General features: G+C 39.4%; 1 protein-coding gene across 7 annotated transcripts; it reads right to left on the reverse strand.

Annotated features, from left to right (window-relative positions):
• Positions 1–12,414: 12,414 nt before the first annotated feature.
• LOC105035005 (uncharacterized) lies at positions 12,415–22,595 on the reverse strand. Of its 7 annotated transcripts, none has more exons than XM_073250723.1 (5): positions 21,131–22,594; positions 20,883–21,021; positions 15,211–15,310; positions 13,024–13,112; positions 12,415–12,931 (listed from the first exon to the last, which is right to left on the reverse strand). In XM_073250723.1, the coding sequence occupies exon 1, from the start codon at positions 22,435–22,437 to the stop codon at positions 21,166–21,168; it is 1,272 nt and encodes a 423-aa protein (XP_073106824.1). In that variant the 5' UTR covers positions 22,438–22,594; the 3' UTR covers positions 12,415–12,931; positions 13,024–13,112; positions 15,211–15,310; positions 20,883–21,021; positions 21,131–21,165. The 7 variants fall into 7 exon arrangements, with proteins under 7 accessions (XP_073106824.1, XP_073106823.1, XP_073106820.1 ...); XM_073250722.1 differs by having other exon boundaries at positions 20,883–21,037; XM_073250719.1 differs by having other exon boundaries at positions 20,883–21,045; positions 21,131–22,593.
• Between the last annotated feature and the right edge of the window lie 56 nt (positions 22,596–22,651).

A 22,651-nucleotide genomic window follows, 5' to 3' on the forward strand; every position in this document is an offset into this window, starting at 1 on the left:
ACTTAGAATAGGAAAGAAAATGAGCCATTTTCGAAAATCGATCCACTACCACACAAATAGTCATTCTTTTTGACTGTATGTGGCAATCCTAAAACAACATCCATGCTTACATCTTTTCATGGACAATCAGAAATAGGTAGTGGGGTATATAAGCCAATATTTTGTCTACACTGTTGAACTATAACACAGATTCGACATTGGGCAACAATTTGGCTACATCTCTTTTCAAACTCAACCAATAAAATTGATGTTTTATGGCCTCTATAGTTTTTATCCTACCGAAATGACCAGACAAACCTCCCGCATGCAATTCCCATACCAAAAAATCATGGACAGAGGTACGTGGGATACACAACTTATTATTTTTGAAAAGATATATATCCTAAAAGGTATATTCACTAATTTCTCTAGATGGTCTTTGTCGGAGTGAAGACATAATTTTTTCAAAGTCCAGACAGTCATCGTAATCCTCTTTCAATTCCTCAAAGTCGATGATCTTAACACTCACTATCAATAAAAGGTCTACTCTTTGACGGAGTGCATTAGCAGTTTGGTCCTTATCAATGACTACTACCGATAAAATATCGATCTTTCGAGAGAGTGCATTAGTAGCACGGTTATCAACACCGACATGGTGTTTCAACACAAAGGTATAAGACTAAAGGAACTCAATCTATTTTTCATATCTAGAGTTTAACTTTCTCTGGAAGTTGAGAAACCTAAGAGCTTCATGATCAGAATATAGGATAAATTCTTGTGCAAGCAAGTAGTACCTCCAAAATCTAAGAACTTGGACCACTGCATTGAATTTTTTATCATAGGTGGAATACCTGCGCTTAGTGTTATTTAACTTTTCACTAAAGAAAGCCACAGGGTGTCCCTCTTGACTAAGGATTTCAATTTCTATCCCGGATGCATCACAGGCAACTTCAAAAATCTTAGAGAAATCCGACAGGCGTAACACAGGAGTGCTGGTCATACGATCCTTAATTTTATGAAAAGCTCGATCAGTAGTCTTGATCCATTCGAAGGTTTCTTTTTTTATACAATCCGTAATGGGAGCCACAATCATACTAAACCCCTTAATGAATCTTCGATAAAATCTTGCTAAACTGTGAAAACTTCTGACATCGTGAATGTTTTGGGGTACAAGTCATTCTCTAATTGCACGAACCTTTTCAGGATCCATAGACATATCATCGGGGGTCACAACAAAACCTAAGAAAATGACGCATGTGGTCACGAAATCACATTTCTTGAATTTGCAAATAGGCTTTCGGTTCTAAGAGTTTGAAATACTTGACGGAGATGTTCTAAGTGATCTTCCTTAGTTTTGCTATAAATGAGAATATCATCAAAGTAGACGATCACAAATGTACCCATAAATGATCGTAGCACTTGAGTCATGAATTTCATAAATGTGCTAGGGGCATTAGACAAATCAAATGGCATGACCAACCATTCATAAAGACCATCTTTCATTTTGAAAGTGGTCTTCCACTCATCTCCGGGTCTAATTCTAACCTGATGGTATCCACTCTTTAAGTCAACCTTGGAGAAAATAGTAGATCTAGCTATCATGTCTAGCATGTCATCAAGTCGGAAAATCAAAAATTGATACCTTATCATTATCATGTTAATTGCCCGACTGTCTACACACATTCTCTAAGTTTCATCCTTCTTGGAAGTCAAGAGTGCAGGTACCGCACAAGGACTTAAACTTTCTCTAACAAATCTCTTTCTAAGGAGTTCTTTTACTTGATGTTTCAGCTCAGCGTGCTCTATGGGATTAAGGCGATAGTGGAGCAAATTGGGTAAGGTAGCTCTCAGAACAAGGTCTATTGCATATTGGATATTCCTCATGGGTGGCAAGTGATCTGGAAGATCCTTAGGGAAGACATCCTTAAAGCTTTCAAAGAGGCTTGCTATCTCTTGGGGGTGATAATTTGTGTCCTTCGTGCTAACTCTCTTAATAGCTAGAATCCAAATAAAAGAATTTTCTCTCAAATCTTTTTCAAATTCTTTTGCATTGATTAAATGTAAGCTTTTGTTTTGCTTCTCTTCTTTGGACTTTAAAGGGCCATTCTTCTTTACACTCCTAGGGGGTGAAGGATATATCATAATTTTTTTGCCTCTATTCATAAACGTACAAGAGTTGGATCGACCATGGAATATTGCATCTTGATCGAACAACCAAGGCCTTCCTAGGATTATGTTCCTACATCCATGGGTATAACATCACATCACACTTTCTCTTGGTAAGATTGAAATTTAATAGGAACTAGACAACGGTACCTAACTGGGATGGACGATGCATCTATCCAGATGACCTTGTATAGTTTCGGATGATCTACAGACGTCCGACCAAGTTTTGATACAGCATCAGATGAAATAGCGTTGATGCAACTACCACTATCAATGGTGATCTTATACACTTTACTTTCTTGACCTATGAAGGTGTAAAAAATGATAGTTCTACGTTAATCTTCACTTTCTTTTGGCTGAGCTAAAATGCACCTTACTACACCTAATCTCTCTTCAGGGTCAACTTCTTCCAAAGTATTAGATTTTTCATAAGCTTCGGCTAACTCAGTGTTTGCTATGTATACTTCTTTATCTCCTAGAGAATTTTTAAGGTTCTCTTCTTTAGACTTTTTAATGTATAGAGCTCGAGTTGGGCACTGACTAGAGATGTGACCTAATCTATTGTACTTAAAGCATCGGACTCCTAAATTATTACCTCTCGAATTTTTCATAAAGGCTCCTTTGCCTTTATCATCCTTTCTTAGTGGGGAACCAACTGGTAGGATATGATTGGTTGAGTTTTGACTATAGCCGGATCTAGGGGTCTGATTAAAGTCGGGTCTAGGACCAAGAATATCAAGTTTATGTTACTCAAGTTGTCGGGTTACCGGCAACCTTTGAAATCTCTCATAATCTTGGGCTAATTGATAGGCTTATTCTAGGCTATTGACCTCGCGCATAAACAGTTCTCTATATGTCATCCCTTAAACTAGCTCTAAATCATGATAAGATGATAGATGGATCTTCGCTAACACTACATCGCATAAGATATTCATCAAATTTGGTGATGCACTCAGTAACAGACTTGCTACCTTGGGTCAACCCTTGCCATTGGTCCACGAGATGCTGTTGATAGGAGGTAGGGAGATATTTTTTATGAAGTTTATCTTTCATCTCATCTCAAGTACTTATGGGCTCCTGTCTTCTATGCATGGTTAATCGCTCTACATTTTGCTAATATAATTTGGCTTAACCTAGAAGCTTCATTTTAGCGAATCTGATTTTTCTCTCCTCAGACATATCGTACCATTCAAAATAATGGTTCATGTCCGCTTTCCAGTCAAGATACTTGTTAGGGTCCAAATGGCCCACAAAGCTTGGGGCTTCGACCTTGACACTCCGAAGTATTCTCTCATTCTAGTCATTATGATCGTGATGGGGTCGGATCACTTAATTGCGACCTCTATCAAAATCAGGATGGTCACGTCGCTCTCTAGGATAGTCAACTGGGGGAGGGGTATTCCTAATACATTCTTCCATACCATTCATCCTTTTTTCTTCTAGGGTCCCTACTCTCGCATTCAAATCCTGGACTAATTCACCTATAGCATTTAGCCTCTCAATAATGTCTTTAAATGCTACGGCAAAATCAAAATCTATTTTGTAATTTGACTTTAGATTTTCTAGATGATATCTAGCTCCAGACCTAGTAGACATGTAGTACAACCAACTCTAGTATAACTGACTCTAAGGGTTTTCTAGACCTAAAAGCTTGAATCACTATGAATCGATCAAAGCACAAGTAGACCAACACTCAAATTCTTGGGCTAGCCAAATAAGAGGTGGAATTTGTGAGAGATTTTTCTCACTCTCGTGAGGTCCTAATTAAGTAACCATAATTCACTTAGGTATTTGTCGTGTACCTCTAGCCTTAGACATCAGCTTACGGAGTCAATTGCAGATCGAACTCGCGCTAAGACTCATCGTAGCAATTGAACTTGACTTGTTTTGACCCTAATCTTTTAATGTCTAATTGATTTTAGCTCAGGTTTGGGTCAATGCACATGAGGGTGGTGGTTTAGGGCCAAGAAAAGGTGATAAATTTTTTTTCTTATCTTATGATAGGAGTGCCCTTAGAATAGCTTATAGATGCAAACAAAATGCAAACATTAATTTTAAAATGAAATAAATAGTAACAACTAAGTTATCAAACTAGAATTGAAACTAAGTTGCGAAAATATGAAGTTCAAACAAACATAAAAATTTTTAAGTGTAGAAAAATTTCAGACTCTCAAAAATTCTGTTTTGGATTGCAGAACCCTCTGATTGAAATTCTGCTATAGGGTTCAGAGGATAGTTTTTACGATCTTCAAAGCATAATTAGATTCCTTATCACGTAAGGATGCTAGAAAACCAAGTCTTGGAGTTTTTGGATGTTTCAAGAGGTGTGAGGCTCTATTTTTCTCTAGGTTGCGCAAAACAGAAAAGGTTATAGAATCTTGTGTGCTAACTTTCAATTGACAAATAAATCTGAAATCAATTCTAGATCTACTTTTTAGATTTCTACTCGTAGAAATTTTTCTTATCAAATCTAGTTTTCAAATCATTAAATTTTATGAATTTCTGATTCTCCTATAGATGGAAAAATTTATTTCTTCCAAGGATACACAAATAGTTTTCTGAACAGTTTTTAGGTATAGAAATTAGGACATATAAGAATTTTCAGAAGGGTCTTCGAGGATCAGTTGGCTTTAAATTTTTATAAAATTTAAAGTCTCACTTAACAATCAAGTCTAAAACCTACACAAAAAATTTAAAAATTTTTTGAGGTCTCTAAAATTGGGAATCACAGTTCCACTGAGGACTATGTAGGGTGCTAGTTTGCAGGTTTTGATATAGAAAACTATCTAAATGTAAAACTTTAGCCCTAATCTAACCATGCTCTGATACCAAAACTGATGTGGGACAAGGCTAGTTCTAGAGGATGCAAACAAATAAGATTAATAACAATGTAGCAGATAACTAGCAAACAATGATAACGAAGGTGATTATGTTAAAATCGAAAAGAAGTTACTGTTATGCATGCGGATAGTTCAGTCTCCTAAATCTAGAAAAAGATCGTAGATGATTTAGAAACCATCTATGACTAGGGCATCAGATCACAATTAAAAAAATTTAGATCTAATTAATAAAGATTAACCTTCTACAATAATGATCTACTCAGAGATTCATTTAGAAGCAAGAGATCTCCAAACATGTCGATGAAGACTTCTGGATGAGGGAGTATTTGGACATTGAATCAGGCGTGGTTGTTGGTAATTCTTTTCATTGTCCAAAAAATAAAGAGATTCGATCCGAGCATGCGAAGAATTGCTTATAATAATGAATTACAAAATCAAGAATCCTGAAAGGAGTATATCTTATCAAAGGATGATGGGAATATAGTTGCAAAAAATGAATCCATGAATGATAGATGACGGCGTAGGGAGGATGCAGGCATTGGAAAGGAGGATTGATGTGTTGGGATCTTGCAGATTGATGCGTTGGGATCCTGCAGATCGGTTGGATACTTCATTCTTCAACTGAGCAAGACTTATAAGAAGAGAAGGAAGAGAGGGAAAGAAGAAGGAAGACGGAGGGGGGGAGGAAGAAGAGAACTCGTGAGATGAGGAAACAAATTTTTTTTTTCTCCAATCAATCGTCGATTGCAAGACCATTATTTTTCTTTTTAAAAGAAGAACCTAACAACCTAAACAGAGTAATGTTGAGGAGGATATTAGCGATGGAGATGGATTGCGATTTTTGAGGAGGCTGTTGAGAAGGTGATAATCTGATAGCATGCGATGAGGAGGGCGATGGACTTTCCGCATGAAGAAGCCATGGAGATCTGAAATCACCATGAAGAGGGCATGCACACGTGAGAAAGCAACACTCATCTGGTTGTGTGTCTTCAAATGGTATGCCTCCAAGTAATTGATCATGAGACTCTTCAAATGACTGACTTGAATTAGGACTCAATTACGATACAAACCTAATTTAAGGACTCAATTATAATCTCATTATAGGACTCAAAATAAAAACTATAGGACTCAAAATAAAAAAATTACAAGACTGAAAATAAAAAGATTCTATCAACATTCGAGCCATAATGAACCACGGTGGCTAGTGTCCACACCAATTATACTTGCTATAATTCTTTTGAAATGAAATATTTTATTTGAGACTCACCCTATATTCGTTTGGTCTCTCACAATTCTTTTTTTGAAACACTTGTCAAATTTTTGCTGATCAATGCTCAGCTTTAAGAAGATTTAAATCTCAAAGACTAGCCTTATGGAGTTCGACGATGATTTAATTAGGATCAGTAGCTCCATTTTAGTCAAATTTTGAATAGATCTCAATCTTTTAACTCAATGAAGGTTTCAATTTTATCCTTATTTTCAGATCGAATGCTAAAAAAAATTGATGAGGGTACACATTGATTCGAATTGAATATTTGGCCAACATGTTTTTCTCTATATTTGGATGTCAGACAGGAGACAATTGCATAGGTTTCAATCAAAAGTACAGAGTGCCACTTTGACTAAAGGCTTTGCTTGTGACTTTTTGGGACATGTTTATGTTTTCATACTCGTGTTGAGTACTTGCTCTAAGGCTTGGGAAAAGTAAGACAAAACAATACGGCCGCTTCATATATATCCATGCTAAGTGCACGTGAACCAGGGTGGTGCTTGTAACTGCCCCTTGATCATTAGATTATGCTAGTTGATAAAGGTGATCGTGAGATGCTTGAATTTAGCCTTCTTTATAAGGAAAGGATATTTGAGAAGAGCTCCACATCTCGAGTGCTATGGAGTGGTGGGGTGGTGCATTTTGCCGTAGGTGTGCAACAAAAATGCTCTCTATAGACAGAAGTGCCATCCTTTCTGATCGTGCTCGCTACTTGTCATCTAAGAAATAGGAGTCATCTAATGGACTTTAGTTTGGATTGGGAGGTATTGAAAATAGCCGTCCTACTCATGGGAAGAGCGGATTTGCAGCCTTGAGGGACTGTCCCAGTGCCATACCCAGATCAAGTATGACTTCGATGATGGCCTCTCACGACGTTTATGTGGAGGATGTGCTTCCAAGAGAGATGGCCAGTGGGCCATGTGATTGCTCTTCGATGCAGATCGTGGTCTTCACCGCCTGGAGATCTTGTCCCTAGATCCTCAATGGCCAATTGGTACTGGCTCTATCCGTCGCTGCTGGTGCCATGTTGCTTCCTGACTGGATCGATGAGGACTCCATTAGCTGTAAGTGGAGAAACCACCACGCTAATAACGAAGCAAGGCAAATGTTAGCTCCCATTTTTCCTTTTTTTATTTTTCCTCATGTTTGTATGATCGTCTTTGCTGCGATGCTTTATCTTGTAATCATCATATATTCAATGTTTGAACTATGGTAGAACTTATGCTGCATACATCTGGTTTATTGTAGTTTCATTTTTTGATTGTATTTGGCTATTTTGTGCTAGTTAGGTTGGGTCGGTGAAAATGCTCTGTCCAGAATCTTCCCATCATAAGGGCCTTCAGACTTTTAAAAGGGTCTCTGGGCCTTATTCTCGCAGATTGTCTTATTTCAAGCTTAGGTTCAGTCTTGCCTTATCCTTGGATAAGCCTTGACTTCGACTTTATTAGCAATGGTCTCACAGATGCTTTTAGAGTTTGTTCTCTAGTTTATTTTAGATTGTTGGCTTTCTCCCTCTGAGCCTCACTAGAATAATCCGAGGCATTCTTTATTGGGGGATGTGTGGAGTAGCTAGGTTAGGAGTTTAATGACTTTCACAGAGGTCGGATTCATGATCGATGGCCTTGAAACCAATGTTGTTACCACTTGAGGTCGGGAGAGCGATGTATCCTGACATGATCTAGGGTACAATCCTCTAGTGAGTAGCTTCTGTCTTATTGTCAAGTAAACGTGGGGGACACATGTAGGGAGTTTATGATACAATCACAATCCAACAAATATGTAAACAACAGAGCTTAGATCTTTGACATTGGGTATTTGTAATATCATGGGGGCTTTCTGTATTTCCATCAAATGGGTGGGGGCCTTGTTTGCACTCCCACCGAAGATGTGGGATCTTCTCTTGCACTCTCATTGAATAGATAGAGGTTTCATTTACACTCCCATTGAATAGGTGGGAGTATCTCTTGCACCCTCACCAAATAGGTGGGACTTCACTTGCACTCCCACTGAAGAGGTGGAAGCTTTTCTTGTACTTCCATCGAATAGGTGGGGACTTTACTTATACTCCCATCAAATAGATGGGGGCTTCAGTTGTTGACTAATCAGATGGCCACATCCGATGATGGCAGCCTGCTCGGTGAAAGGAAAAGAGAAAGAAAGAAAATAGGATAGGCTCCATCCACCAAAAATCCGAGGAATTGCCGATCAATACTAGGTGATAAGGAAGCCTAGGGATCGAGGAAGGGAAGAGAAGAGACCTCAAACATCACTACCTCATTGCCAATGAGAAATTGACGGTGGTTTGCCAAGGAATGGTCGACGGAAATTAAGAAAAATTTCATGGGTTTTGCCGACGTTTGATTGGGGATTGGGAGTGAGCTATCTAAGGGAAGATGGTAGTCCTTTTATAGATTGAATTTAGAGCTCCGACGAGCCTTAGAATCTTTTTCTTTATCGAACTTGGGAGAGGAGGCCGATTGTCATCGGCAGTCCTCTTCAAATTTTTTTTTTCATTTTTTTTACTTTAAGATTCATGTAGAAAGATTAAAAAAAATCTAGGCCATTACATTCTCCTCTTTTAAAATAATTTTATCCTTGAAATTAACTTGCTTGGAGTATAACTTTCTTAAAATAATTTTATCTTCGAAATTAACTTCCTTGAGGTATAACTTCAAAGTATACATCCATTATATCATCTTTGACTTCCCAAGTAGTTTACCTCTCAGAGTGCTTGCTTTACAAAATCTTGATATAAAAAAAAAATGTGGCATTTTAAAACTAGATTCTTTCATCCATAATATATATCAAATTATCTCGATCTCTCTCAAATGAATACTAGCATCTAGACCTCAAATAAAAATTCATAATTCTTTGCCTATGAAATGTATTGCTTTTGGTTAACTCCATATAGAATCAGGTTTAGCCCAATCTACTCTAAATAATTTAGAAGGTGACTTGAACATTGAACACTCTCCATGATCTATAGCTTTCTTTTTTTTTTTTGTACATGTGGCAGATTTGGAGGCTCTGCCAACACAGATGCCTCTAATTATATATATATATATATATATATATATATATATATATATATATATATATATATATAGATAGATAGATAGATAGATGATAGATAGATAGATCAGCCAATCTGTTCTTGGAGCTTACTTTTTGGATCTGATAGCTTCGGACTTTGGGTTGGATCTGAAAGTTTTTTTGACCAAATGGGCTGCATGAGAAAAAGACAAGAGAGCCCATGGGGAGAAGACAGACAACGGAGTGGAACCTTTCGATGGAGCGGGTGGGAAAGAAGGGGCTGAGCCGTCAATGAGCTCCTGGATCTCAACTCTCCCTACCCCTCTTTTCTCCTCACACACCTAATCATCACCCACTACCACGCACCCATCAGCTAAGATCACCCCACCGAATGACTCACATCCTCTCTTCCTTATCCTCTTCAAACCCCATCGCTCTATCTCTAGGAGGTTCGAATGCCAATGAGATAGGTCTCCCATATTTTAGCATTGGTATTGTTGTGTCAAGGGCTGGGATGGCTTGAATGGATTAGTCTCTACGCCCGTCTTGGCAAAATATTTTCACTTTGGCCTGCTGCATAATTTTGTCCTATGTAAACAGCATCTCACTAGGGAGAAAAAAGACTCCAATCCTACATAAACTAGAGTATCCCTTGACTCACAACCGATGTGGGACTAAAGGTGCCATTCTTCCACAACAGTAGCCTTCTCAATCAAGGAGAACTCTATGTGCGTCGGCGGGAGGTGGATTCCATAGACGATGCTAATATTGCGGTCAAATATTTGAATGGCTTAAATAGATCGGATGGGTCAGTCTCTATGCTTGTCTTAATGAGATATTGTCCGTTTTGGCGTATATTAGTTGTTGCATGATTTTGTTTTATGTAAAAGGCATCTCGTTAGGGGGAGAGAAGGCTCTAATCTCATATAAGTCAGAATCTCCCTTAACTTACAATTGATATGGGACTAAAAGTACCACCTCCCATAACAGGCATCATCACTGTCTTCGTTATATTAGGCTACATTCCCTTCAAATGCTTTTAGGTTGATGGCTACTATGACAATACTTATTGGGTTCTGTCCTTCACGTAAGCATTTATAGCTGTGTTATGAACTTTATCGATAGTTTTGCAAATGAAGCCAGAAAGAACTTGGGCTTCTACATTAAGGAACAGTTAGGTTAGAGAAGGCGATTGCAATGGAGGAGATTGAAGGATGGAGTGATGGCCCATGTTGATAGCATTAGAATGCCACCTTCCGAAGGATGAAACTCCAAACCCTAGTCACCATCTCCTTAATCAAGTAAACAGGGCATCGGATGGGTCGTGGCTATACACACACATATACATAATGCATAATGCATAGACTAGGGATTTTCAAAGTATATGACTTTTTGTATACAAGTAGTTTTGATGTAGTATATTACATCCAATAGTTTAGATCATCGATGTAAAATTCCTATTATTTAATTTTAGTTTGATTAGATCTGCATCCAAATTCGGTTGATCTTACTCAAATCTGCCTATATATATATATATATATATATATATATATATATATATATATATATATATATATATATATATATATATATATATATATATATATATTATCTCGATGGAGTAGGAGGCATCCCTATCGTCATGTCCCATTTCTATGGTAAAATGAGAATAAGATGGAGTGGGAACTCCAAAATCTATTCGCACAGATAGAGGAAGAAAAAGGAAAGAAAGGAAAGAAGAAATAAAAATGAGAAAAATGAATGAAAAAAATGAATGGGGAAAAAAAGAAAAAAAAGAAAGGAGGAAGGAAACAAAGAGAAAGAAGAAGAAAAAAGAAAAAAGAAAGAAAGAAAGGAAGGAATGAGAGAAAAAAAAAAAAAGAGAAAAAGAAAAGAAAGAAGAAGCGGACAAAAATAGAGGATATGTAGTGGAATATACGATCAAAACTACTATCCCAACAAGTTGAGATAGTGAGACATTTCATTCCATGAAGAAATCAGAACATCTTTGTCCCATGAAATTTAAAAATTTACATATTATATAATTTCAAGCTCAAGTTAGGCTCGGACTAACCCAATGCAAATCCTAATCAAATCTATTTAATAGATGGACTTAAATTTCAGACAAGGTCCGACCAATGGAACTTAAAACTCAGATCCAAATTCATCTAAAACTTTCTGGGCTAGAACGAGCCGCTCAACCTATCACTCAATGCTGCATTGTGCCGATCATAGGCACCTAGATCAACACAAATAGTGGGACAAAACCTCTGAGACTACAGCTACCAAGCATCGCGTCCTGCCAATCGCACGCACAGATAGGGCCACGGGGCATTAGCGCTGGCTGCAGCCACGACCAAAAGTAGCTCCCTCCAGTGGATGCCTGACTGGTTTGCTCTGGTTCCCCACTTTGGAACTCTGAGTTGTCATGACACCTTCCTGGGCTAAGCTGGATCCAGTCTTGTTTGGGAGAAATTATTGCCTGGACCACGCCTAAGTAGATCCACGCAAATCTCGGAGCACACGCACATAGATAACATGTAATCGGGAATTCGTGAAATACAAAGGTTAATGTGGCATGTTATCCACCTTGGGATTTGGGTGGTCTGCCTGCGAATGATCGAGGTAATAATTTCTCGTTGTTTGGACTGCACCTCCACAGACCTTATATGTTTTCTATAGCCATGCATATTCTGAAACAACTAAAAAAACCCCATTCCTGTGCTCGTTATTCATGACTTGCTTTAATAGTATAATATATCTTGTTTTATGCACGGCAGAACAATAATATCAAAGATAATGTAGAGACTAAAGGTACATTGATTTACATGCAGTAACTGAAAGCTTCAATTACCCCAACATCATCACGAAGGAATACAGCCAGTTTTTACGTGAAACCATCAAACCATTCCATTGAACTAAGTATTCTGGACAGCTTTTAGTTTTGAAAGCTGAGCTGAATGGATATTATTTTTGAGCTGCAAGTGGAAAAATTTTTTGTTTTGAATAACTCTGCCACCATCATTGGATAACTCCGTGACAATACGAGGCAACTGAAAACCTATCTACTCTTCTCTAACATTTGAACTGTGCTTCACCTCCCAACTATAATGGTAGTGTTGCATGTTTATCGAAAAGCAAACAATGTGACAAATCGAATAGCATCATTTGTTGCAAAACACTCTGGAGACTGAGCTTGACAAATCCCACCAGCCCTGCAGGAAATTTTATACTCTGACTGTCTGAACTGTTCTCATGTCAGAGTGGTGTGACCGCCCATATATATACCAAAAAAAAAAAAAGAAAAACCAAATATTTTGGACTGTCTTCGTTCGAAAGATTAAACAAAAATATAACAGAGGGGGGAGAGTTTTTTGCTCTCTCTTATCAAATCATCTAAGAACTTCAATCAGCCTAGAACTGCTACCTTTCCCATTACTCCTGCCTTGGACTACAAGAACTGAACTCTTTGCTAGGAAGTTGGTGTTTCTGATGCTGCTTACAGTTTTGCCACTAACTGGAGAAGATGAGTTAGAGATGCATAAAGTGGTATGATAACCGGTTGCTCATGACTGGGATCCTGCATTAAAGGATAAAGCAGCTTGAGAATATGCATATCTGGCAGAACCTAGCTTTCCCACACCTGCACAAGAACATCAAATAAGCGCTACTTCATTCTCCACCTCCAAAACATTATATTCTCTTAAAAAAATCGTGATATCAGCAAGCAATTACCTGCTCACCAACGTCGATAACGGCAAGGATATGACCAATCAATTCGACCATGGGTGCCTAACCTTCTCCTTGATACACGAAGAGAGAAACTGTCATATGCACCATCACAAGTCACAACATTATCTACAAAATACAAGATATAAGATTGCACGAACAAAAAGGAAACATTAAATAATTTAGTTATGCTTTATCAAGCTGTGAGTATGGGGTTGAGTGAAATACCCTCCAGAAAAAACGAGCAAATTAAAATAGGGGTTCAACGGTAGAATCTTATTCCCAAGATATAATAGTTTTATCGGAGACTTATCCAAGTTATCGGCAAGAAGAACCAATTCATAAATCACATTACTCTAGGTTTCCATGATTGGACCTAAGGTTTCCGAAACCAGTACTGGTAGCCATATCGGTCGGCCGACGGTACGGTATGGTATGATTCCGTACCGTACCGAACCGATGTGAACTGATGAAGGCATAGGACCTGAACCGGAAGAAGAAAAAAGAGAAAGAGAGAGAAATAGAGAGAGAGAGGGAGGAAGAAAGAAAAGGAGGGAGGAGTTAGAGGGGCCGCCGGACAGCCTCCGACTGGCCGCCATAGCCACCGGATGGCACAGTCCATGTGCGCGGCACCGTGGGCATAAAATAGAGGCGACGCCCCTGTTTCACGGCTATTTTTTTAAAAAAGATCGAAATAGTTGAAGCCGGCAATTAGTTTGCCGGCTTCACTAATTGCCGGCTTCACTGTTACCTTTTTAAAAAAAAATTTCAAAGTGAAGCCGGCAAATTGATTGCCGGCTTCACTATTCACCTTCATTTTTAAAAAAGAGCGATGAACAGGGGCTGTTGCCCCCATTCCGCAGCCGTGGCTTCACGTGCCCACTTTCGCCGTCCGATGGCCACAACGGCTATCCAACAAACACCGACGGCCCTTCCGCCGGCCTTCGTCGCTCCCCCCCTCTGAACTCTCTCTCTCTCTCTCGCTCTTGTAAAAGCCCCATCGGACGATAATCAGGCGCGGAAGCCCTCCGTCGGCCACAGTTGGCCTTCGGTGGTTGTTTCCCTCCCTCTCATCCTCCTCTCTCTCTCTTTCTCACTTTCCCTCTCTTTCTCCCTCCTCCGGTACACCGATTTCATCGGCCGAACCGTGCCGGTTCTCCGCCGGTCCGATACGGTACAGGGTGTACCGGCCGGTTCGGCATGGTACAAAAAATCTTGATTGGACCACTTATGAAGTAGTAAGCATGCTCAAGATCTAGTGCTGATAAACATGACATAAAAGTGAACAACAGAAGCTCAACACTCTAGCCTCAGAGGAGTTCAGCTCAACTGTAGATCATCATCTCAGCTTAACTATTGGAACAAAAAGCTTCAACTGTTGCTAGTGCTCTTTTCCATGATATTGATAAATAGTGTATCAATGAACAATCTTCTTTGTGCAAACTGAAGCTGATTTTGCAAAAATAAACGAAAAAAGACTATAAGGTTACTATTGCCTTTAAATAAACTAGCACTTGATATGTGTGATTCAGGTGACTGGTTTATGGATGACCATGATTCCTTCACATGCAATGTGAATAATGTGGCACCAGGATTGGGAAGAAAAAAAAAAGCTCTTGCTGACAATCATGATACTGTGGGTTTAAGTCCTAGAGCAGTCACTTTGTTGGGGGGGGGGGGAGGAAAAAGAGCAAGGGTTAGGTCTGTCCCTAGTCCACCCCTCACAGGAACCCAGGTTGCCGGAACCATAATTGGGTAAGGAGACCATGATCCCATCACATGCAGAAAAATGGTAAATTAATTTAGGGCGAGTGGTCAAGATTTGATACACCAGACACTGGGCTTTATATATGATTCAATTAGATAACTCCACCCCATCATAGATAGGTCAAAGGAAAAAAAAAGAAAAAAAAAAAAGAGTACCTTTACTAGCCTCCATTATATAAAAGGAAAAAGAAACACCAGCAAAGAAAAACATGAAAGTGAATGTGAAATGCTAAGCAGGAGGATGAATCCCTTATTCAGGTGGAGTTGGAGTCATAGATTCGTGTAAGAGTGTCCTTTTATACAACACAAATATGTAATGAACAATGAATGGAGCAAATTAAGATGAGTAAAAACTAGCCAACTATGATAAAATCAAACCAGTAGTGCAGAAAATATACAATTATGGCATGCAAAATCAGCACTTACCCGAGATATATTCAGTAAAATAATGTTGGAACATGAAACTTTGTTCGACAGTATAATCCCGACCCCATTTATAATCCAATTTAGCTATAAACTTTATCCCCTGCACAAGTTCAAGAGTATAATCCTGACCTCATTTAAAATCCATAGCTATATTACGATAAGTGGATTTGCATCACAGTCTGCCTCTAATCATTTATTTGATAAATAATGCCTGTAAATAGAAACTTAACAAACATCGATACTTGAGCCCAAAAGGGAAAAAAAGACATTGAATGTGAGTCCTAACATATATTATGGCTACATATCCCACAGAAAAAGCACTTCCTATTTCTTTTTCACCTTTTATAACCATCATTAAAATTTGTACTATTCTATGTGACTCGTCTACGAGCTCTAGTTAACAAAATAGGAAACAATAGATGTCTATAGTCGAATATAATTCTTGATTGCTACCTTCCCCAATATACTTTCTACAAAATCATACTATTTGCATGCTAAATAACACTACACACAAAGGCCAATATGAACAAGAATAAAATAGCTTCTTCCTTTGTGTGTGTGAGAGAGAGACGCAGTCTACTAATAGATAGCCAAATGCATGGTTTAGATTTTTCATGCAAAATATGCAATCAATAAAGACTTCCATTCACAGATGTATCACATAGATAACTCGAAGGCCAGATTTCTGTCACTAAATTCAGAAATGTGGGTTATGTTGCAAAAAGAAAAGCCTTTTTTTAAAAAAAAAGAAAGCCTTCTAGGCTTGGTATATCCTTTAGTTATTTTTATAACATTAACAAAAGCAAGGATCAATCTTGCACACAGCCACGGACAATTCTTAGTCCTTATCACAATCAAAACTCGGGTTATCTAGTTTAATAATTTGAGTTTTATGGTTCATAACTTAAATTAGATTGTCTATCCTATGTTTAGATTATATTACAACAATAGCTTTAAGCTGTATAACTTAAGATCCAAGCATAAGTTTTAACCATATTATATGTACTAAACAAGCTTGTTTTCACCGAGTTAACAAGTCTGAAAATGTGAGAATGGGATGAGGCACATCTTTTTTCTAAAAAAAAAAAAATCAATTTTTTTTACAAGGTTGTCAAAAGCCAAAGGTGCCTTTAACACATTGCCTGAGGCATGAGACACCAAAAGGTCCTCATCTCAACCATTGTTACCTAGAACTTGGCACAGATGCCAAGTGTGTAAGTGTCCCTGAGCATCTAACACAACAACCTCCCAAAATCTATGCACAAGTACAACACATATACATATGTATGTACACAACCTGAGATAGACTCTCCTCTTGAGAGGAGAGGATATCAACTCCAAAAGCAATAATGGGGCATCCAAATCAAAAATCCAAATTGTTGATCATGATTTATGCTACTAAAAATGTCTAGAAATCAAAATATGATGTGTTTTGGTGGTCTTTAACCTAAGCATGACAAAAAAAAAAAAAAAAAAAATCATTGTGGTAGCATGCTAAAATACATGAAAAAAGTATATAAATTGAGAATCTACATTATTGATCATGATCTACACATGTTAATATACATACATCCATACATACATAGACACATAGCATGCATGCATGCATGTATGCTATGAATAGAAGTATGTATGTCCGTGTGCTACAATCAACAAACTCCATCCAGCATTGTTCACAAAATTATGGGTCTAGAGGATGTATACATACAAGTCAACCGGCATACAAGTTGACTGATTTTGATGTATACAAGTCGACTGATTTTGATATATGTGCATACATGCATGCATGCATGCATCCATACAAGTCAACCGATTTTGATATTTACATCATAACAAAACAGTCTCATATCATTTTAATAGTTCAATTCTATGTCCATAAAATGCATAGTTAAGAGACCACCAAAATACATGATTTTGTTTATAGGCATTTTTAGTGATATAGATCATGATCAACAATGTAGATATTTGATTTGGATGTCTCATTATTGATTTTGGAGTCGAGGTGAGTAGATACATTCTTTTCTCGAGAGATGCAAATTCCATCTCTCTCTCTCTCTACATATATGTGTGTGTTTGTAGTTTATGGGTCTTTTCGTGTATGTATGTATTTTTGTTGTGTGTTCATGTCTTTTGATAATTATTCCAAAAAAAAAAGAACTTAAAATTTTAGATGCTATCTAACAAATAAATTAACATAATACCAATGGCTTCGCAAGTTTTTTAATTTGTTTTCTAAATTCATTTATGATGTGTTAGGTTACTTAAATCGATAACTACTTGTGATACATATAAATTTAAAATATAGGACATTTTGTTTAAAGTGTTCACATAACTATGATAGCTTTATATTAAAAATTAATTTTATATTACAAACATAAGAACCTTTGCTTGAGGTGTCTAGAAAAACTTAAGAACGTTTCTCGAAGTGTTTAGAAAACCTTAAAGACACTTCATTGAAAGCAGCCAACACGAATACTAAGAGTCTCTTACATGGCACACAAAAAAAAAAAAAAAAAGTCTCTAAATGTTGGACACTTTTTGCCCACATCAATAGGACACTTCAAAGTGGAACATCCAGCTACATTTAGTCGTGTCTTGCCATATTTAAGTGTCCAAAGGTGCCGACACTTCTAGACAGCTTAAAAATGAAGTTTCTAGATAACAAGATCTGAAGAAAGCAAATATTATCAGATTAGCTATTTAGATCTCAACATTCTAAGTCATAACCATCTTGAACATTAGATGTCATATTGTACATCTTTTGAAACATCATATCAAAATGCCACTTTTTATAACAGGTTATAAACAAAAGTCAATAAAAATAAGCCACTGAACATCCTAGAGTGGCCTTTAATTAGGGCTCCCATAGACCAAAATCGATATCCAAATAAATCTAAGAGATCTTTAAAGAATGATAAAAGAGGACAGGAAGAATATTGTTGGACATCGAAGAGGTGCTTGGTGGTCACCCCTTGTTTTGTCCCAAGCGCTCGCCTAGGCATCGCCTTACCAAATTTGCCTCTGTTGGGGATTGTTGAGGTGCTTAGGTGTTGCCTTGCCTAGCCCACACACCTAGGCAAAAATCTAGAGTGCCTTTGACTACATTGTTTCTTTGTTCATAAGTTCAGTACAAAAGGTAGGATCAACATATGTTTGGCTTTCTTCAGTTTAAGCAATTATCAAATATGCATGTAGGAGAAAGTTAAGCCCATATCTTAAAGAAAAGTTTTTGTCCTTTTCCTTTCTTATCCTCCTCCCTTTAATATGGCTGCAGAACATTTTAAACAAATCTATAATAAATTTCAGATAACCTTTATAGGCTTTTTTTGATTATCCAAGATTGGTTCCGCATTATCATAGGACAACATTTAGCCTTCAAAATTTTGGATGAACATGAGCTGACAAGGGATCCCAATCTTGTCATTTTCGTGCCTTAAAAAGTGACATATATAGTGTAAGAATATTACTTCAAGATTGATAAGACCATGAAACTTTCTACTTTTGCAACTAAGAAGAGAAGAAAAAGGTAAGAGCATCAACATGGAAGGGAAACAATAAAAAATAAGGTTAATGATTAGATATAAGTTCAAATTTTTAGACTCCGATACAATATTAAGAGTCCAAGTTACAAACATTAGAATAAAGAGGCTTGATTCAGCACTCAAAGCCATTTAAAGAGCAGATATTTAAGCAGCAGCAATCTCAAATAAGAATATATATGTCCAGAAAAGAAAAAGTAGAACATATAAAAACATACAAGAAAGTGTGTCCCTTAAGTTGGATTTGCACTTCTCTAATTAAACCCATGCATTCATCATGCTATTAATGACAAGGTCTGACAAGCCATGCCGAACTGGCTGATTTGGGCATACCAAATCATATTAGTCGATTATCGGTAAGATCAGAGGCTCGAATCAACAAGGTCACCCTCCCTCTCCCACCCAGCTCTCCCAACAGTTCGAATCCTCACCTCCCCTCTCTCTCTTTCCCTATCTCACCTCCTTCGATACCTCTCTTTGTCAAGGTTTACTCAAAGCCCTCATCATCGGATTTGGCCTCCCTTCTTTATCATGAAGCTCTCAAAGCCCTCCTCTTTATTTGGCCTCTCCTCCTTGTCACAAAGTCCATGAACCCTGTCGAAACCCTCCTCCAAATTCAACTTCTCTCCGACCTCTCTACTTCGTTGCAAAGACCTTGAAGCCTATCCAGATCTATCAAAGTTAGGTCAACTGAGCCCCCCCTCTCCCTCCCTCTCCTTCATCCTCTCCCCCACCCTCCTTCCTCTCCCTTCTCTCCCCTTATTTCGATATGCTTCAGTATGGTACAGTATGGACCGTACCATATTGAACTGATTGCTGGCTAGTAAGAGCTTCAGTACCAATCCAAAAAACCTTAATTACAAGTAATTAAGTGTACAATAAATGTCTTATGTGTTGTCTTTTATTAGTTTTTTATGTCTTTTGATATGTTGTACATTCATCCCTTTCATGTCAAGGATGAATTAATTATCTTCTTAATTGCAAAGAAGCATGGATATCCCATGCCTATGCCTAATGTAGTTGTACTTTCAAAATGAAATGGACAAGTTATTTGGAATTTAATTATCATCTTTAAGTTAAGAAGTATGATCTTCTGCGATTGCTCTTCTATTATCTCCTCTACTTCTCCAACGTCTGACATCAGAAATAGAATGCTACAATTTACTCATCACCGTGTCTCTTGGTATTGGTAACAGGGTATAACCTACTAGAGGCCAAAAGGTAGAAGTGCCAATAGTAAGTGGCTGACTTGTCTTATTACAATCTAAAATCATATGGGCATCGTATATCTATATTATGTCCTAGTTACAGTATAAGTTAAATAGTGCTATATAAAATATCACACAACATCATCTATTAATACAGATCTGCATCAACATGTATCAGGTCATATTAGACAGACGCACTTAGAAATCTGCCACAATTGTTATGCATAATACTGGCTCAATCATGACCCACCCTAGCGCATATCAAAAAATTGAGATAAACAACCCCACGATTTAACCTTTCCCCCCTTGAGTAGGGGCAGAGAGGATTGGTTATTCCTAAGTAATGGGCGAAATTGATATCACAATATCTTTCTTTTCAAGCTTGTTCCTTATTCTAGGAATTACAATTCTACATGGGAATAGAAAAAACAATCCTGTATTATACTCTTCTGCAATCAAATGCAACCTAGGACTTGGGTACTTGTTAAAAAAAAGTGTCTCTTGATACATGGTTATTTATGTGCTGATATGTGTGCATCCAAAATTCCACTTTGCATAGTTTCATATAGTTGGTGATACACGTTGGGGTGTTTATTTTTCAATATGTATACAACTTGCAAATCTAGGGTCTATGACACAGTTCTATGCTGACCCTTCTCAACATGCATAAGAACTTGAGACCATATCTAACATCCACATATAGAATTTGGCAATAAAGACAGAATAGTCAAATATATATTCGAAAATCAAAAAGATCCAGCCAGATACTAGGGTTGCTAGGATAATTTCAACAGGGCCTCTTGGAACTGACTTCCATTCTTAATTTTCAAACAAGATGGCAGTTTACAAACCCTGATATGGTCTACTTGATGAATTAACGAAGCAAGGCTCCAGTAAAATTAGAGAGGAGGGGGGGAAGGATTACAATGCATGCCCTTTGCAGTTCTCAGATTATGACAGAATAACTTAAACAGCCAGCTGCGTATGTCTCTATCGCCAGCTTCTTCCTGCTGCACTGACATGACCACAGAGCAAAAGAGTCGAGGACCACTCTTCTAGCTCCACTGCAATGAAAGAATTCTGAATACCTAATTGTTTTAGAAGCATGGTGTGCTTGATTCAGCCAACAAGCTAACTAAAAGAATGAAAACGAACAAGCGATAAGATGCTTACCACATCTGATCGGAGCAGCTTTGATATCCTTATAATTAGAAGGGGAAGCCTTTGTGCTTGACCGAGCGTGACGACTCTGCCAACCGTCCCGACCCCTTGACGCTGGCATAGTACTCCATAAGGGCCCCAGCGACGTCCTCCTGGTGGCACCGCACGAACACCTTGAGGAAGCGCGGCTCCTTCATCCTCATCGCCTGGACGAGGGCGGGCCCCTTGATCCGGGGCTCAAGGCCCATCTCCTGCAGCTTCAGGCCGACCAGGTACCGAGGCCTGAGCACCTTGTCGAGGTTGCAGAACAGGAGAAAGGGCTGGTCAAGGACGACGCGGGCCGGGAGCTTCATGGTCCCCATGATGTAGGTCATGTTCCGCTGGACCTTGTCGACGGAGAGGGTGAGCACGTTGGGGGTGCGGGCGAAAAGCCCCATCACCTCGTCAGGCGAGAAGCCGAACTTCTCGAGGTTGGCGAGTTTGGCGCGGAGGGTCTCGAGGCGGGAGACGGCGACGATGGAGAGGGCGTACTTGTACATGGCGGCGGTGGTGGGGAGGCGGGTTCGGTGAACGAGGTCGAGCTTCTCGTCGTCGAGGGAGGACCGGGGGATGATGGTGGGGCGGGAGACGAGGAGGCGGCCAAGATCGCGGCGGGCGACGCCGAGGGCCTCGTAGAGCTGGACGCAGGGGCGCATGGTGCGGTCGACGTCGTAGGTGAGGAGGGATGGGTTGCGGACGACAGCACGGCGGAGGGCGGCGTCGGAGGGGAAGAGGGTGCGGAGGAAGTCGAGGCGGGCGTCGAGGCCGAGGGCGAGGCTGCCGAAGAGGAAGCGTGGGCGGCAGGTGATGATGCCGACGAGGTCGGGGCCAAGGACGCCAAGGCCACGCAGTACCTGGAGATTGGACTGGAGAGCCGGGAGGCTCACGCGGCGGAGGGCGGGGCGGCGGCTCAGTATCTGGGACACCTCGGACTTGGTGCACCCCCACCGCCGGAACACATCGGTGGCGTCCGTGGGGGAGGAGGCTCCTCCTTCATCTTGGGACGGGTAAGGTAGGCCGAGGCCGTTGTTTAGGGTTTCAGTCTCGACGCTTTCACCAGAATCAGCTGGGTAGGAGGAAGCAATGGAGGAGAAATAAAAAGAGGAAGGGGAAAAGTAAGGGACGGAACCGGTGAAGAAGAGGAAGATAGGGCCTATGGATCCGTCGCCGCCGCAGCCGCTAATAGGAGGAGTGGGATTGGGGACGAGGATAGAGGAGCGGTAGCGACGGAAAGGGAGGCGAGCGAAGAGGGCGGTGGCTGCTGCTACTGCTCCCCCCATACCTCCTGCGGCAGCATTAGCACCACCACACCAGCTATTTTCGCGACCGGAAATGAATGTTGCTTGACGGGACACCGACACCTGAAACCTGTTCTTGCTCTTCGCTGGTCGCTACCATTGGATGTGGTGCGGCCCGAATTCAAACCTTAGTTGCCAACGTTAGGGCGCCAGACGTTAGCAATATGCCCGGCTACGGATAGGATTGACAATTAGG

Source organism: Elaeis guineensis, chromosome 1 (assembly GCF_000442705.2).
Source record: "Elaeis guineensis isolate ETL-2024a chromosome 1, EG11, whole genome shotgun sequence".
NCBI classification, from domain to species: domain Eukaryota; kingdom Viridiplantae; phylum Streptophyta; class Magnoliopsida; order Arecales; family Arecaceae; genus Elaeis; species Elaeis guineensis.

Coding starts and splice junctions, on each gene's coding strand:
- LOC105035005 (XM_073250724.1), bottom strand. CDS start 22,437: ATGGGGGGAGCAGTAGCAGCAGCCACCGCCCTCTTCGCTCGCCTCCCT.